Below are 19133 nucleotides of genomic sequence, written 5' to 3' on the forward strand. Positions count from 1 at the left end.
CACGAACCCGTGTCCCCTGCATCGGCAGGCGGACTCTCAACCACTGCACCACCAGGGAAGCTCTAGTTATCCATTTTATACATATTAGTGTATATATGTCAATCCCAATCTCCCAGTTCATCACACCACCACCCCACCCTCCTGCCGCATACCCCCCCCCGGTGTCCATACGTTTGTTCTCTACATCTGTGTCTCAATTTCAACCCTGCAAATCGGTTCATCTGTACCATTTTTCTAGGTTCAACATACATGTGTTAATATATGATATCTGTTTTTCTCTTTCTGACTTACTTCACTCTGTATGACAGTCTCTAGATTCATCCACATCTCTACAAGTGACCCAGTATCGTTCCTTTTTATGGCTGAATAATATTCCATTGTATATATGTACCCCATCTTCTTTATCCATTTGTCTGTTGATGGGCATTTAGGTTGCTTCCATGACCTGGCTATTGTAAATAGTGCTGCAGTGAACATTGGGGTGCGTGTGTCTTTTTGAATTATGGTTTTCTCAGGGTATATGCCCAGTAGTGGGATTGCTGGGTCATATGGTAATTCTGTTTTTCATTTTTTAAGGAACCTCCATACCGTTCTCCATAGTGGCTGTATCAATTTATATTCCCACCAACAGTGCAAGAGGGTTCCCTTTTCTCCACACCCTCTCCAGCATTCGTTGTTTGTAGATTTTCTGTTGATGCACATTCTAACTGGTGTGAGGTGATACCTCATTGTAGTTTTGATTTGCATTTCTCTAGTAATTAGTGATGTTGAGCAGCTTTTCATGTGCTTCTTGGCCATCTGTATGTCTTCTTTGGAGAAATATCTATTTAGGTCTTCTGCCCATTTTTGGATTGGGCTGTTTGTTTTTTTAATATTGAGCTGCTTGAGCTGTTTATATATTTTGGAGATTAATCCTTTGTCTGTTGATTCGTTTGCAAATATTTTCTCCCATATTTTCTCCCATTCTGAGGGTTGTCTTTTCGTCTTGTTTACTTTGCTTTGCAAAAGCTTTTAAGTTTCATTAGGTCCCATTTGTTTATTTTTGTTTTTATTTCCATTACTCTCGGAGGTGGATCAAAAAAGATCTTGCTGTGATTTATGTCAAAGAGTGTTCCTCCTTTGTTTTCCTCTAAGAGTTTTATACTGTCCGGTCTTACATTTAGGTCTCTAATCCATTTTGAGTTTATTTTTGTGTATGGTGTTACGGAGTGTTCTAATTTCATTCTTTTATATGTAGCTGTCCAGTTTTCCCAGCACCACTTATTGAAGAGACTGTCTTTTCTCCATTGTATATCCTTGCTTCCTTTGTCATAGGTTAGTTCACCACAGGTGCGTGGGTTTATCTCTGGGCTTTCTATCCTGTTCCATTGATCTATATTTCTGTTTTTGTGACTGTACCATATTGTCTTGATTACTGTAGCCTTGTAGTATAGTCTGAAGTCAGGGAGTCTGATTCCTCCAGCATCATTTTTTTCCCTCAAGACTGCTTTGGCTATTTGGGGTCTTCTGTGTCTCCATACAAATTTTAAGATTTTTTTGTTCTAGTTCTGTAAAAAATGCCATTGGTAATTTGATAGGGATTGCACTGAATCTGTAGATTGCTTTGGGTAGTTAGTCATTTTCACAATATTGATTCTTGCAATCCAAGAACATGGTGTATCTCTCCATTTGTTTGTGTCATCTTTAATTTCTTTCATCAGTGTCTTATAGTTTTCTGCATACAGGTCTTTTGTCTCCCTAGGTAGGTTTATTCCTGGGTATTTTATTCTTTTTGTTACAATGGTAAATGCGAGTGTTTCCTTAATTTCTCTTTCAAATTTTTTGTCATTAGTATATAGGAATGCAACAGATTTCTGTGCCTTAATTTTGTATCCTGCTAGTCTACCAAATTCATTGATTAGCTCTAGTAGTGTTCTGGTGGCATCTTTAGGATTCTCTATGTATAGTATCATGTCATCTGCAAACAGTGACAGCTTTACTTCTTCTTTTCCGATTTGGATTCCTTTTATTTCTTTTTATTCTCTGATTGCCATGGCTAGGACTTCCAAAACTATGTTGAATAATAGTGGTGGGAGTAGACATCCTTGTCTTGTTTCTGATCTTAGAGGAAATGCTTTCAGTTTTTCACCGTTGAGAATGATGCTTGCTGTGGATTTGTTGTATATGGCCTTTATTATGTTGAGGTAGGTTCCCTCTGTGCCCACTTTCTGGAGAGTTTTTATCATAAGTGGGTGTTGAATTTTGTCAGAAGTGTTTTCTGCATCTATTGAGATGATCATAGGGTTTTTATTCTTCAGTTTGTTAATATGGTGTATCACATTGATTGATTTGCATATACTGAAGAATCCTTGCATCTCTGGGATAAATCCCACTTGATCATGGTGTATGATCCTTTTAATGTGTTGTTGGATTCTGTTTGCTAGTATTTTGTTGAGCATTTTGCATTTTTGCATGTATATTCATGAGTGATATTGGTCTGTGATTTTCTTTTTTTGTAATATCTTTGTCTGGCTTTGGTATCAGGGTGGCTTTGGTATCAGGGTGGCCTCATAGAATCAGTTTGGGAGTGTTCCTTCCTCCGCAATTTTTTGGAAGAGTTTGAGAAGGATGGGTGTTAGCTCTTCTCTGAATGTTTGATAGAATTCACCTGTGAACTCATCTGGTCCTGGACTTTTGTTTGTTGGAAATTTTTTTTTTTAAATAAATTTATTTTTATTTATTTATTTTTGGCTGTGTTGGGCTTTCTCTACTTGTGGCGAGCGGGGGCTACTCTCCGTTGCGGTGTGCGGGCTTCTCATTGCAATGGCTTCTCTTGTTGTGGAGCACTGGCTCTAGGCGTGCAGGCTTCAGTAGTTGTGGCGCACAGGCTTAGTTGTTCCGTGGCATGTGGAATCTTCCCAGACTAGGGCTTGAACCCGTGTCCTCTGCATTGGCAGACAGATTCTTAACCACTGAGTCACCAGGGAAGCCCTGTCGGAGGATTTTTAATCAGAGTTTCAATTTCCTTACTTGTGATTGGTCTTTTCGTATTTTCTATTTCTTCCTGGTTCAGTCTGGGAAGCTTATACCTTTCTAAGAATTTGTCCATTTCTTCCAGGTTGTCCATTTTATTGGCATAGAGTTGCTTGTAGTAGTCTCTTAGGATGCTTTGTATTTCTGTGGTGTCTGCTGTAACTTCTCCTTTTTCATTTCTAATTTTATTGATTTGAGTCCTCTCCCTCTTTTTCTTGATGAGTTTGGCTAATGGTTTATCAATTTTGTTTCTCTTCTCTTTAAGAACCAGCTTTTAGTTTTATTGATCTTTGCTATTGTTTTCTTTGTTTCTGTTTCATTTATTTCTGCTCTGATATTTATGAGTTCTTTCCTTCTGCTAACTTTGGGTTTTGTTTGCTCTTCTTTCTCTAGTTCCTTTAGGTGTAAGGTTAGATTGTTTATTTGAGATTTTTCTTGTTTCTTGAGGTAAGCTTGTATTGCTATAAATTTCCCTCTTAGAACTGCTTTTGCTGCATCCCATAGGTTTTGGATCATCGTGTTTTTGTTGTAATTTGTCTCTAGGTATTTTTTGTTTTCCTCTTTGATTTCTTCAGTGATCTCTTGGTTATTTAGTAACCTATTGTTTAGTCTCTCCGTGTTTGTGTTTTTTACGTTTTTTTCCCTGTAATTCATTTCTAATCTCATAGATTATTTAAAAAATAATCTCTGTATCTTTATTATTTTTTTTCTTTCTTTTTTCTTTTTTTTTTTTTTTGCAGTACGTGGGTCTTTCAGTGTTGTGGCCTATCCCATTGTGGAGCACAGGCTCCGGACGTGCAGGCTCAGCAGCCACGGCTCACGGGCCTAGCCACTCCGCAGTATGTGGGATCTTCCCGGACCGGGGCACGAACCTGTGTCCCCTGTATCGGCAGGTGGACTCTCAACCACTGCGCCACCAGCGAAGCCCTTTGTATCTTTATTGATATTGTTTATTTGATGTGACATTGTTAACATGTATACTTTTACTACTTTAATCATGGTTTCCTTCTCTGAACATATTTATAAGACTTTGATGTCTTTGTTAAATATGACATCTGATTGATCACTCATTATCACAGGCAGTTTCTATTGCCAGCTTTTTTCCTGGTATATAGATATACTTTCTCATAATTTTTTTACATGTCTCATAATTTTTTGTTGGAAACTAGACTTTTTTGCTAATGCACTGTAGCAATTCTGGCTTCTGGTCCTCCCTCCACCCCCACTCATTATAATTATTTGTTTTGTGGCTAGCTAGATTAATTTAGTGAACTTCCCCACCTCTCCCCAATAGTGTGAAGCCTCTGCTGGGGCTTCTCTGGGGATGCAGCATTGGGTATGCTCACAGTCACTCTGGGCTGACAGTGGTTTGGGCTGGGCTCTCTTTGACTGTCTTGTTCCACATTTAGCTGTTAAACTCCACTAGTTGCTAACTGGATTACTCTCTTCTCAGAAGAACCCTTGGGCATAAAATGTTCCAAAAGCCTGATCCAGTCAAACTCAAGCTCTTTTGAAGAGGTACTTCCTGAGGTTTATATTTGAGATTTGTTCTGACCCTAAGCATACTCCTTCTAGCTTGGTTCTCTGAGACAAAGAAGCAGAGTACAGTTTAGCCTGTATCTCCAGTGAATCTACCAGTTAAACCCTTGCCTTTCACTGCAACATACTCTGTTTTTGAAAGTGCCCTTAGGCTTGAACTCCTCAGTCGCCACACTTTGTTGCAAATGAAGTCAGTTCCTTTGGGAAGAGGTCTGCAGCTCTCTCTATTCCAATCTGTTCCTCCCACCTCTGCTTCAGGACAGAAGTCCCAGAGGCACAGCTCTGGAGCTGGGAACAATGGCGCCTGCTTTATGAATTGAGCCCGTGGGGGAGGGGCAGTAGCCTCAGGTCTTCTTGCCTTGCCTCTCCTGATGGGGTGGAACCTCTGCCTTTCAAAGTGGCAGCCAGGGCCCTAGTAGTCTCTGTAGCACTGTGTAGTTTCCATCCCAGAAGTCGGGGCTAGGCATAAGAAGGGAGCCACCTCACCTCTCAGCTGTATTTGTCCGTAACTTAGCCTTTGCAACAGGTAGCTGGAGCCGGGATGAGAATTGCCAATATTGTGCTCTTTCCGGGAAGGCAGCCCACTGACTGTCAGCTAATGGGGGGAGAGGGAGGCCTGTGTTCTTTGCTGCCTTCATCTGAAGTAGTGTTTCTGTGCGGCTGAGCTGGGAGTTGGGAGAGAGTGGGTCACGGTGCACGTACCGCAGACTCTCTGTGCTTACTGAATTGTAGCAGATTTTCTTAAAGAAATGTTATCAAAAATAGTGTTGAAAAAGTAAGGTAGCAAGGTCAGGGCAGGAAAAAAAAAAGTAAGGTTTTTTAAATCAGCAAAGTATAATTAGACATTTAGGGGGCAGAAAATGTACCAAATTCCTGACTGTTTGCTTCTGACTTGGGAAAGAGTTGTTATGAAAAGCATGATTGACAAACTTCATTTCGCTGAGTGGGCAGTACAGAATGTTGGTTGAACTGGAAAATGCCCTGAGGCAATGTTGATGGAGTGATGGGGTATTATTTCTTATGTACAAATAAGACTTAAGGGAAATTGATAGCTATCTATCTGCAGACGTTTGTCTGTCAGGTAAAAAAGACTTAGTTTTGTTCTGCATTACTCCAGAGAGCAGACTCATGAATCATGAGCAAAAAGTACAGTGAAGTATACTTTGGCACAAAATATAGGAGGATTTCAGAGGTTCTTGAAAGAGGAATAGGCCATTTCAGGAGGCAGTGAATCTGTTCTTGATGCTGGCTGAGTTTCTGCTGAAGAGGACTGGTGATTGGTTTCTGGGTACGGCGGGGTGATACAGCCACTGAGATTTTCGACAGCCTCAGTGGTTGCTGGTTCTGACTGCATCAGAATTACAAAAATAGGCGAATTGGTTGGCTTTGCCTTTGGGTCTTTTGATTCCTTGAGTGTGGGGCCAGGGCATCTGCATTTTTACGGGTCCTCCAGGTGATGTCGCCAGGTTTGAGATCTGCTGCCAGGTTTGATCTTGATAGTGCTTTCCAAAACGTGTCATTTCCTGTGGAGAAAAAGAGTTCATTTGTGCTCAACTTTGCCTACTTAGTCCCCCATCTTTCTCTCTTAGCTGCCTCCTGTACCCCTCTCCTACCCTAGCACAGGTGCATTTTGAGAGAAATGCCGGTACTACCCATCATTGGGCAAAAATGTTAAAGGATCTATTATGTTCGGTAGTGTTGAGGGTACTTATTTGGAGAGCTGTCTGGTAACATCAGTGACAGTTAAAACTGTTTTTACTCTTATCACATTAGTTCCAGTTTTAGAGATTCCTACTGAAGAGCCATTCTTTTTTGGGACTGTTTGGCATTTTGTTTGTTTTAATCCATCCATGCTCATGTATTGTTTTTATTAAACATATTTTAAGTCTGGTTAGATTTGGTTTTTGTTTGCTTTTAAGAGCCATGAGATGTCTCAAAATTAGAGTGTATCTTTCTTCTGGCCCAGAAAGGCCAAGGGATTCCCCTAGAAATAATCAAGCTTTTGAGAACACTAAAGTATTCAGGACTCATATATTTACACTTTATTTTAGTTGATAATTTTAAGGCATAGGAAAAATAGAATTATTGATTAAAACCAGCTTAGTGCTCACTACTAGAAGGCACAGCCTGGTTAACTCCCTTTCATGAAAGACTGATAGAAAACTGTGCCTGGCATCTTTCCTCAGCTGCCCACCTCAGCTCTCCCTTCAGAAATCTCGCCCTTGCTACTTTCACTGGAAAGTAGCACATCTTGTCCTTTATTACCTCCTTGGATTAAAAACTTAGTGATTCTTTTGTTTACTTTTTTCTCTTTATGGTTGTATATTGGTGTATATGTCAATGCCAGATGTAACAAATTTGCAGTTTCGTAATGGTAGATCAAATAAAAGTGTATTGATGTACTTAAGTTGTTTTAAAATAATCTTGTGACAAAAAAATTACGTAAAAGCAGACTGGGAGAGTAGTACGTAAAAGGATTGAAGAAGGAAATTTGAATTGAGTGTTATAAATGGAGTTGAAAGAAACAATGAATGTTCTGGCTGTACTTAATGCATTATTGCCCCTTTGTTTCCTGTACATGTTTCCTCATGAACTTGTTTGCCTTCCTTTTTTGTTAGCTTCCCTCTTCTTCAACATGGGGCCAGCAGTCCAGTACGACAGCATGTCAGTCCCAGGCAACGCTATCATTGGCTGAAATCCAAAAACTAGAAGAGGAACGAGAACGGCAACTTCGAGAGGAGGTAAATTTTAAAAGTAACAGTGATCTAGACAATCAGTGAATTGCCAGTGTGCATCACGGATGAGTGGCTACTAAAGATACCTATTATTGTCAGAGCTGCTGTGTGTCTGAATTGGATATTTGTTATTCGCCTCTTTATCCTGTAATATGGTCTCCAGCAAGTATGAAGGATCTCATAGGAATAACATTAAGATTGGGTACATAAATGTTCACTTACCTTAAACATTTTAACCATAGCTCTTGAGAGAATAGCTCGTAAATAAAAGTTACTTGGGTGTTTCAAAATTGGGGGCGAGTTTTGTGCAGATATCCTTTTGTAAATTTGATGCTTAGAATGTAGAATACTTTTTTCCCTAAAGGGTATTGGATTTTCTGACTAACCTAGAAAAACTTAAAATATGACAGAAATAACGCCTCTTTGCCTGTAAGTCTATATCCTATAGTTCCTCATTAGGATAGGAAGGATACAAAAGAGTGAAAGGGGTTGGGGAGGGGGCAGCAGAACACAGTTCTTGATAGAAGAGAGAAAATAAATAAAATGGTTTGGCTCAGCATGCCATTAGGTGCCATATTCACCCACCCATCCATCCATCTGTCCATCACGTAGTTGCTACTCAGTTACAGTTTTTGTCTGGGGATATAGCTGAGTCTAAAACAGACAAAATTCTCTGCCTTCATAAAGCTTACCTTTAGTTGAGGGGACATGGACAATAAAAATGAAGTAAAACATGGAGTTCTAGAAGGCAATATGTGTCAGAAAGAATAATAAAGTGAGGAGAGGCATAGAGAGACGGTTGGGAGTTGGGGATAGTATTGGTGGTGGTAGTGATTGTCTAGTTTTAGGTAGTGCTATCTGGGAAGGCCTCTCTGAAAAGGTGGCATGAGGTAGCAGAGTCTTGAAGAAAGTGATTTATGTGGATATAATTTGAGGCAGAGCAGTCAGGTTGTTCGCGAATGCAAGCTGTCATTCTGGTCTCGGTGGTGTGGTTCACTGAAGGCCCCAGGAATGGTCTGTACAAGTTTACCATGTGGTGTGCATGACGTCATCCAGTAGGTTAAAATGTTGCTTCACCTTAAAAAATTACCTTATTTCCCACCCTCTTAAAAAAAAAATAGACTGAACTTTCTCTGAAATCATCTCTCTTTTCTAAAAGTTTAACAGCTGAATGCAGAGCAGAGTATATCTTCGCCCTTCAAGGCTAGAAATTGTTCCAGTAATTTTGGTCTCTGCTTAAAAATAATAATAGTGGTCATCAGAGTTGAAATCACAGGTCTTTTCTTGTTCATATTTTTGTCTGTTAGAAGTTAATAATTGCCTTGCGTTTTTATTTGATTAATTTTCTTTGAACTCTTAAGTCTTCCTACACTCTTCAAAAGGTATAAAATGCCACTCCATAGATATGTCTCACATAGGGAAAACCTATGACAATTCTGTTTCATTCTTTCCCTGGAGGTGTCCTTTCCAGGACCCTGTAACCTGTTCAGATCTGAACGCGCTTGGCTTGCTGCACAGGTGCTCTGTTTTTCTCGAATTCTTGTCATCTGCATGTTGCCCTCCTGGACTGATTTTGGTTTTCTCATGTTTTCTCTCCTGCTTTACATCTGTTATCTTTTCTGATGGGGTATTTATTTCTTCAGTCCTATCTTTCAGTCCTTCTATTGAACTTCTAATGTATGTTCTCTTATTTTGAAGTTCTGAGTCCATATGTTGTTCCTCTAAGTGTTACTTTTTATAGCCTCTTCTTATTGTTTTACTGACTGCACTATCTTACCTCTAAAAATAGTCCTTACTGACAGCATTTTAAAAAGCTAGCTCCTATTTTCCCTTGCCTTGTTTCTGTTTCCACAGAAGTTTGTTTGATTTGGTCTTTGGCTTTCATCTTAGAAGCTCTGTCAAGTGTTTGTTGATCCTGGGCTATTCATTCATATTTAGGAATAAGGCACAGAAAAGCTGTTTGGAGGTTCTGTTATATACAGCACATTGCTGGGCTTTTCTGTAATGGTCTCTGTAATGGTCTGTTCTGTTGGAGTCCCACCATCTGTTGGTATCTGTAGGTGTATTCTCTTGTCCTGGGTCAGCTTTCCTATAGACTAATCCACTAATCTGGTTCAGCCTCTTTAAAAAGGAAAGTTTTAATTTTCTTCTGGGGAGAGAGGGTTAGCTGTTAACTGCTTTGGGTTGGGGAGGTAGTCAGGGTCTCTGTGCTGCTTTTTACAGACCTTCAGCCTGTCTTCTTCTATGTGAGATACCCCTACCTCTAATTCCTGAGCTTTCTCTGTGAATTGGCCTGTTTCTGAGCTTCCTTTACTTAGGTTTCAACTTACTGGGTCTGTTATATTGGCTATCTTTATCTGCCTGCTTTCCAGCTTTTAAAGTCTATTTTATTCTCTTTGTCCTTAAGGTTTATGCTTTAGAAAACAAAATTTTTCTGTCATTTTGGTAGGGCTTTGGAAGTAAACATATATTTCGCTTTTATGCTTAACCAAAAGCCCTACTTAATTTTTTTTTTTTTTTTTTTTCTTAACGGTACGCGGGCCTCTCACTGTTGTGGCATCTCCCGTTGCGGAGCACAGGCTCCGGACGCACAGGCCCAGCGGCCATGGCTCACGGGCCCAGCCGCTCCGCGGCATGTGGGATCCTCCCGGACCGGGGCACGAACCCGTGTCCCCTGCATCGGCAGGCGGACTCTCAACCACTGCGCCACCAGGGAAGCCCCCTACTTAATTTTTAAGAAGTAATTCTTAATTTCTTTTTATTCTCCTGTTACTACTTCTGGCAGTTTACATCTTTATTTGCAGTAGAGGAGTTAACTCTGTTGTAACTATTTTTTTTAAACAACGGAATCCTGAGTTGCCTTCTGTTTCTGTGCCTGCAGCAGAGGCGCCAGCAGAGGGAATTGATGAAAGCTCTCCAGCAGCAGCAACAGCAGCAACAGCAGAAACTCTCAGGGTGGGGGAATGTCAGCAAACCCGCAGGTACTGCAAAGTCCCTTCTGGAGATACAACAGGAAGAAGCCAGGCAAATGCAGCAGCAGCAGCAGCAGCACCAGCAACCCAACAGAGCCCGGAATAACCCGGTGGGTTCATTTTCCTAAGCACTCACTGTATGGACTGGTGTTATGAGTTAAGTTATCTTTCCTAACTTTTGTGGACTCCCTTTTGATCTTTTTAATATTGTTAACTGTAATTATTTGTCTCCTTTTCTTTAACAGCATTCCAACCTGCACACCAGCCTTGGGAATTCTGTTTGGGGCTCTATAAATGCTGGTCCCCCTAACCAGTGGGCATCTGACCTAGTCAGTAGTATCTGGAGTAATGCTGACACTAAAAATTCCAACATGGGATTCTGGGATGATGCAGTGAAAGAGGTGGGACCCAGGAATTCAGCAAACAAAAATAAAAACGCCAGTCTCAGGTAGGGCTCAAAATGATCAACCTGTGCTCTTTGGTGGGTTGGAGGAAGCGGCGTGTGAGGAGTAGGATATGGGGCGGCCAGAGAAAGGTAGTTATTTCGTTTTTACTTATTTTCACCTATATCCTACCACGTGAGGTCATAGTTTGATGATTGCTTTTCTTCCCTGTGGAAACACATCTATATTATACTAGGAGCTCCTTTGGTTGCTGGACACTTAGTCCATTGCCTGTCACATGGTAACCACTTAATATTTTTGTTATTGCTGTGGAATATTTCACCAAGGTATTCTCTAGATTTTACTCTAAATTTATATTTTTAATTTTAAGTTACTTATACTATGAGTATTATAAACACTAAACCATTTTATTTTTATGATAAATTAGTTACATTTTACATTAATCTTTCTTTCCTCAGTATACAGTTTTATTGAACGAACATGGGTTTTAATGTTAAGTACATCAACTCAAATCCCAGCACTACCACTTATTAGCTGTGTGACCTTGGGCAAGAGGGAACCTCTTTGAGCCTCAGTTCCCTCATCTGTAAAATGAAGATAATAACTTCATGGGAGTGGTTCTAAAGGTTAAATGAATACATGTGAAGTAGTTAGTAAAGTGCCTGGCACATAGTAACTAATTAATAAATGGTAGTGTTGTCAGAATATTTCTTCTTGATTGAGGGCTTAATGTGTTATGAATAGGACACTAAATGTCAGTTTATTGAGTTTTTTTGCCAGGCACTATGCTCTGGGCCTTTGCATATAGTATCATTATTCCTTTTGATAACCCAAAGAAGTATTAGTACCATTTTACAGATGAGGAAACTGAGGCTTAGCAAAATTTAAAGTCTTAACTGAAGGACACATAGGGGAGCATTTAATAATTTCTCTGAAAAGAAGCCCTGTATTCACAAACTAGAATGTATTAACTGAGGCTAGATTTTAAGGGGTATTGAGTAAACGCGCCCCCCCCCCCCCTACTTTTAAACACCCCCCCAGTATTTCAGTTTTTTTTGTTTCGGGTTTGTTGTCGTTGTTTGTTTGTTTTCATTTTTGGAGCCAAGAATTGGATTGCTGGACAGCCATCCAGTGTTGCCAAGACATTGTCTATTTATGGTGTTAGAGTATAATCGTATAGTAACAGTTTCTGGGAATATAATATCGCCCTATTGTTTTGCTTTAGTAAATCTGTAGGTGTGTCTAACCGGCAGAATAAGAAAGTAGAAGAAGAAGAAAAATTGCTGAAGCTCTTTCAGGGAGTAAATAAAGCCCAAGATGGATTTACCCAGTGGTGTGAACAGATGCTTCATGCCCTTAATACGGCAAATAACTTGGATGGTAAGAATTGGGGAGGGAAACCCAGCATGTGGAATGGCAGAGCAGGACCCACAAAGAGTTAGAAAATTGGAATGATGATGGGCCAACACTCAGGAGGTGAAATCTGATGGAGGTCAAGTCCTGCACCTACCAAAGGAACTTGACTCTTTAATAGTATTATAGAAAAGTTCTATAATACTATGCTGAAATAGGTTATCAGTGGTTACCAAAAAGTAGATGCTATCTTAGGCTGTCTTACAATGTACAGGGCAGAAGAGGTCATAGTTCCATACTGCTCATTTTATGGGGGGCATTGCCAGATGGACAAAGGAGAGTAACTGTTATAGTGGGGACAGAGGTCAGCCTGGGCAAGAGAAGTCTGAGGTGATGTGAGGTTTTTCCCTTCCTGCCTTTGGGGGCAGGGGTGGGAATCGTGTGACAGAGCAAGTAGACTTATTTTGTGTAGGATAAAGCTAAGACCTATAATGTATGCAAGTGAAAAGATTTCAGCTCAATTTGAAGAAAAACTTGCTAATTGTTAGTTGTTCACAAAGAGAATTATCAGCCTTAGATGGAAGTGAGTCTTTCCCTTACCCTCCAGCTTGGTGTGGAAGGGATTCCCATAACTCATGGGCTTTGCTGAACTAGTCCACCTCTGATGTCTTTTCTAAAACCAAGAATCTTTTAAAAACAGAGCAGTAAAGGCATTGAAGGGTTCCTTTGTAGCATTGTAACAATAGCTAATGGTCCGCTCGAGCCACAGAAAAGAGTAGTGAAAAATAGCAATGGCTACCATCCATTAAGCACCTACCATGTACTAGGCACTTTCTAGGGGTTAACATGTGTTATCCTAGGTATCTAATTTTTGCAGTAATTTTATGACATACGTTTACAATGTAGGTGATGTTATCCCCATTTTATAAATTAGGAAACGGAGGCTCAGAATGGTTAAGTAACTCATCAAGGTCACACAGTCAGCAAATTTCAGAATCAGGTTTTAAACCCATGTCTGTCTAACTCTGATACTTGTGCTTTTCTCCTGCACCACACTGCTTCATGTTCTGTTTTTCTTGTAAACTTAGGATATCTCAGTGAAGTGAAAGGAGGCTATGCCTATATCTTCAGTATCTGTTGTGGTGCCTGCCCACATTATCACACTTAATAAATACTGATTGAATTTAAGGAAAAAAGAAATGAATCCCCAGATGACTTTAGCCTTAGACAAACAGTTGTTTCGATCAACATGACTTTTAGTTTCTACCAAAATAACCTTTAGTGAAACTAAACATGCATGGTATCTTTGTCTCTGTGCTATTTCACGTGATTTGGGGCATTGCAGTGATAGTGGGTTCCCCTCAACTACTACTCCAGAGGAGACCGAAGAATATTTAACGTAATAGCTACATGCCTTTCAAGTCTCCATCATTAATGTCTCTATTAGGTGTTAAAATATATTAAAAACTGAAACTGATTTCTTCTGTGTGATATTTCATTGTTACTCTTTATGTCTTGTTTCCTCTCATATTACAGTTCCCACATTTGTTTCTTTCCTGAAAGAAGTAGAATCTCCATATGAGGTCCATGATTACATTAGGGCCTATTTAGGAGATACCTCTGAGGCCAAGGAGTTTGCCAAGCAGTTCCTCGAGCGCCGCGCCAAACAGAAAGCCAGCCAGCGGCAGCCACAGCAGCAACAGCCGCAGCAGCAGCAGCAGGTATGAGGCAGCAGAGTGAGTGCAGTGCCCATATTATGAGTGTTAATGTCTTGAAATGTTGAGCAGCCAGAGAAATGAAAATTAGAACAATGTTCCCATTTTTGTACATCACGTGACTGGAACCTTTTAAAACATGGTGGACTTGATATTTTCAAATTCAGTGTCCAGAGACCTTTGTGAATTTCCCAATTAGCAAATACAGCCATTCATTCTCTGTTAGGCATATCAGCCCCATTGTTCTTGGTTCATATAAGTGCCTCTGTCAAATTGCAAATTCCAACTTGTCATAGTCCATAAATTTGGTTTTAAACAGTTAAAACTTACAAATGTTAGCTCTCTGCTGCTCAGGATCCACTGGTACCCAGTACTGACAGTACTATAACCTGTCAGACATTTCACACATTGTTGATGGGCCCCGGAGAACAAAGGAACCTTCCACTTTGAGTAGGTGAGAGGTGTGGATTGCCAAAGAGCCAATTCCTAGTGGATGATACAGAGTCCATGTATATCTGGAGAGGTTTTGACAGCTGTGCTGTCACAGCAGTGTGGACACCTGGAGTTACCAGGATGGGCCTTGTGGAGACAGAGCTCAAGTGGGATGTCTGAATCTAAATGAAGGGAAAGCATGGCTCAGTGGACTGTTCTTAGTTTCGTTATTACCAGAATCCACGGTAGGCTTTCTGTTTTTAAACTCATCCTTGGTAAGGTGAGACCCAGGTCAACCATTTCCTTGGAGTGGGCCAATCCTGTATCCACCATGTAACCTCAGTTGTGCTATCTCGTTTTACAGGACTCTGTGTGGGGGATGAACCACAGTGCACTCCATTCAGTATTTCAGACCAATCAAAGCAACAACCAGCAGTCTAACTTTGAAGCTGTACAAAGTGGCAAGAAGAAGAAAAAGCAGAAGATGGTCCGAGCAGATCCGAGTTTATTAGGTGAGCACAGGCCTAATGTCTTAGCTGGGTGTTGGCGGGAGATTATATGTGAGTCCCATGGTGGATTGTTTTTCATGAAGGGAAATACTTCTTATAAAAAATAAATGTTTTTGACTAGTTCAAAATTAGTAGTCAGTATTTACTGGGCATCTCAGTGCAGGAGCTATGCCTCATGTGCTATAGGGAGTAAGAAAAGTAATACATTGTGCGGTGCCTTCAGTTTTAAAGTCTTTTTTCATATCTAATATGAATTTCTTTAAAAAAAACTTTCAATTTAGTTGGAAAATAATACTAATGGACAACAGAAAAAGTTGTTTAAAATTTAAAATGCTGATTTGTGTGGAAGCAGACCATAAGTCCAGTCAGATGTTCACGGAAAAGAACCAGTATTTGTTGACATTCACTGTGTGTATAATACAATTCTCATAATTATCCTGCATTATGAGGTGATGTTCCAGCTTTACCAATGAGTAAACCAAGGCCTAGAGGATTTAAGACAATTTCCCAGAGTCACACAGCATTTAGCAGTGCAGCTGGGGTTTCAGAGCAGGCCTGTTTTCACTCTTCTGTGTTACCCATGGCTACTCTTATCTAACGTTGAGGACCAGTGTCTTCATACAGAGCAGCCAGCCTTGGGGAAAAGGTGACACTTGAATTGGGGCTTTGAAAGACAGGAAGGATAGGGAATGGTGTTTCTGGAATAATAAAAAGCATAGGCAAAGCTGATGGGCCACCTGTGTTTAAGTTAGCCTAACAACCTCACAGGCAATGATGAAATTAATCTCTATTTATGAATGTAGAATAGGCTATTATAAAACTGTGTTGTCTGGAATAGAATGGTTATATTGGCCAAGGTGGCAGATAGGGAAATCATGCAGAAAAGTTAGGAGGCTGCAGTATAGACCAGATGAAAGATACTGGTGGCCTGGAATAGGGTTTTGGCAGTGGAGATGGAGAGGAGTTAGATGGATTTTAGAAATTTAGGGGATGGACAAGGAGGATGGAAAGGTTTGGGCAGCCGGATGAAAAGAGTTGTCCTTTTGCTAAAATGATGAGCCCTGGAAAGTGGAGCAGGCTTACGGGGGAATGATGCAGTGTTTAAGTGTTGGGTAGATTGAGTGTGAAGTGACTAGGAGGCATGATACAGAGATGAAAGAGCTGATAGCACAGCAAGAGGTAGATTGCTCTGCCCTTGGTAGTATCCATACTTCAGAGGTTTCCTGCGCTGGAGAAATCAAAATATCAGTAACAGAAACCCAGCTTTGAGGATTGCCCTCTGGAACTGGTGCTCTGCAAGCTGGCTTTGGAAATCTAGAGATCCGGCGAAATTTTGTTTTCTTCTGCATGTCTTGGAAGTTTATGTTAAGGATGGATGGAACAGTCCAAAATTTTATCCAGTTTTGACAGAGATAGGTGAATGTAGATTTAAGAGTGTTCCTTCAGTTCTGGTTGTGAGTTCTAGCTAAGAATCCCCCGCTATGTAGCTGTGGTACTTGGTGGGGGGGAGGGGGGAAAAGGTTCTCAGGGAAAAGTTTCCTCTGAAAATGAGCTAAAGGTTTTTGGATTAAATATCTGATCTGACCCCATCTCCTATTATAGACCTAAGAAAGAAAGGGACTTAAAATCCCCCTTCAAGGGAATGAGACATAGGTCATTCTAGGAATAGAGTTTTAAGGAATATATATCTTGAAAGGGAAGAAAAAAAAATTAAATATAAGGGAAGTAAAACTATTCAACAGAATACTGAAGAAGCTCACTTGGGTGGCTCTTGCCTGGACGATTTAATGAGAATTTCTGCTCAACTAAACTTTCCTCTGGAAATTCCTCTGATAATTTCTGCCCCTTACCTACTCATATCCATTTATTGTTGTTTTTAATTGATATATGCCTTATTGACTTAGAGATTACGAAAAATTAACAAACATCCATCAGTCACAAGTTCCCCGTGCACATAATGGGAAAACAGGTTCAAATTTGACCCCAAAGTATCCATTGAGAAAGTGGTCGTTGATCAAAAGAGAATTTTGCTTCTAAAACAAACCTTCAGAGAGATCCCAGCTTCATTTTAATGATCATGTCCTCCATTGTACTCTTGTGTTTTCTTCTAGTTTTTAGAGCTACCAAGTGCCATTGTGAGCCAGCATCCTGTACTTGGATATGAGAAATACGCACACACACAATACCATTTTTTCACCAGTCATCCTTTCCTTATAGAAACAGCCTCCCAAACCTTAAAGAAATTATGTGAGTGGGAGTCTGTTGTTCTGAACCTAATATAGTCTTTAGAGCTGGGCATATTGGGCTTACATCCTCATTTGTATTGCATGGGGTCTCATTATATCCCAGAGCTCCCCCTTCTGTCCAGTGGGGAGGAGACGAGCCCTCCTTACTGGTTTTTTTGACAGGTAAATGAGACCATGTCTGCTAAAAGCCCAGCCCGGTAACGGTGATCGTCATATTATAGCAGCGAATATACTGAACTTTATTTGGCCCCAGACTTCTTTTCCCTTCCTGTCTTTGTATGACTAAAATTGTTTTAGTTTGTGTTTTTGTTACATTCCCACTTTTATTTCATGTAGCTCATTATTGTTTTTTATCACATTTCGTTTGTTCTTGAGATATATGTGAAGTCAAAGAAAAACCTGCTTCGGAATAGAGTAATAGTTCATTTCATAAACTGTTTGGTCTTTAGGTTTTTACACTTACCTAATTAACTGTTATTTTCAAATATGAACACTAAGCCTTTCATTATTTTCAAGGGAAAAAAATCTTGCAGGTTATGGGAACACAGTTGAGGGGTAGAACTCAGGTTGGGATTTGGAATCCTAGCCTCTCCCAGTAGGAGGCCTTGTAAGCAGCTTGTACCACAGCCTCCTTGGTTAATAAATAGGCGTGTTTATTTTTTCAAGTCATGATATTTTGGAATCAAGAATGTAATGTAATTAAGCTATTTTTATTATGTAAGACATTTTTTTGTTTATTATTGGTACATGTAAAATGTGTATTTGAAAACTTGAACATTAAAGAACAAAAAGCAGGGGGCAGAAAACTCAATATTAACAGAACTGCCTTTAGACTGGAGAGCATCGCCTGTTTACTTTTTGATATTCAAATAGCAGCTGAAACAGTTTGGGATTTCATTTAGGGTGGATGAACTGAAAGCTTTTTGAGAATCACTCATTTCAAAGAGGCCCTGTTAATAGTACTTTTTATCAGTCTCTGATCATGGAGTTCATTGAAAAATTACACGTGGCTGATGGCATTAGGTTTCCAAAGCTCAGTAGTGTTTGTAAGTGCTGCCTGTTGCCTACAGTGGCTGTGCGTGTACTGCTTTTTCTAAACCAGGTTGCATTTCAGTCAGTTAACATTGCTAAATGAAATCTTTGCCTTTGCTGGTCTACTTAGAGTAGATTGAGTCGAATAAAGTAGTTTAATGTTTTTGTGCTGTCTGATCTGTGATAGGAAGAACATCTGAGGGCTCTAAGGATATTGTAGTGGGTCTTCCCTGGAGCCTCCTACCACTGAAAGCAAAATCTCTTGACCAGAACTTTGACAAAGTTTCGGACCCAAAGTATTCCCGATAGCGAATGGGGCTGAAATATTGGGTTGGCCAAAAAGTTCATTTGGGTTTTTCTATAACATCTTATGGAAAAACCCGAACGAAATTTTTGGCCAACCCAATAGTGTTATTCCCACTCACATTTCACAATCATTTGGTCGAGTGGATACAAAGTACTTGGTGTGTTATTCCTGTCCTCCCCCTGCCCCATTCTTTTAAGGTACACCTTCTGAATGAACTTCCCCCCTAGCCAGCCTGGCCCTTAAAACACACTTACAACCCAGGCTCTACTCAGGACTCTCTAAGGCAGTGGTTTGCAATTCTTTTTAAGCAGTGGTGCTGGGTTTTGTGTGTGTGTGTGTGTGTGTGTGTGTGTGTGTGTGTGTGTGTGTGTTTCCTCCCTAATTAAATTATATCAGAACCTTAAGATAAAACATAAAAATAGAATGTCTAATTGGAAGGGCAAAAAAAACATTACATTGACTTTTATCCTTTCTTCTCCCTCCTTTTAGTATCCCTATTTGTGGGCTCAAAAACAGGAGACTAAAATTCCAGCTGCCTGCCTAGAATTTGAGCCACATGGTCGTCTGGGTGTGGTCAGTCACTCGTTGCCAATTTTTCCCTGCAGGGTTTTCAGTCAATGCTTCATCGGAGCGACTCAATATGGGTGAAATCGAGACTTTGGATGACTACTGAGCACCTGCCAGAGCGGACTGGCCTTCCCTCTTTTCTCTGCTGACCATGGATTCTGCACCTTTGGACACTACACTTACTCACCATATACTCTTTATCACTGCAACAAATCACAGAACCGATCATCTCAGGCTTTTTCTTCCAGCCCTTTGTGTCCAAGATTCTTTAAACCATTTTTGTTGGTGAGCATCTCAGACTGTAGATAAG

The 19133-nt window shown here is 40.2% G+C and overlaps 1 protein-coding gene across 1 annotated transcript in view; it reads left to right on the forward strand.

The window, feature by feature from the left end:
* GIGYF2 (GRB10 interacting GYF protein 2) overlaps nt 1–18929 on the forward strand; it is a 101054-nt gene extending 82125 nt beyond the window's left edge. Inside the window, 7 exon segments of the mRNA XM_007462768.1 lie at nt 7170–7292; nt 10168–10368; nt 10504–10706; nt 11888–12042; nt 13552–13736; nt 14473–14674; nt 18862–18929. Coding sequence (XP_007462830.1) covers nt 7170–7292; nt 10168–10368; nt 10504–10706; nt 11888–12042; nt 13552–13736; nt 14473–14674; nt 18862–18929 — 1137 coding nt within the window.
* Nucleotides 18930–19133: the final 204 nt, after the last annotated feature.

This window comes from Lipotes vexillifer, unplaced genomic scaffold (genome assembly GCF_000442215.2).
Source record: "Lipotes vexillifer unplaced genomic scaffold, Lipotes_vexillifer_v1.1 scaffold860, whole genome shotgun sequence".
In the NCBI taxonomy this organism is placed as follows: domain Eukaryota; kingdom Metazoa; phylum Chordata; class Mammalia; order Artiodactyla; family Lipotidae; genus Lipotes; species Lipotes vexillifer.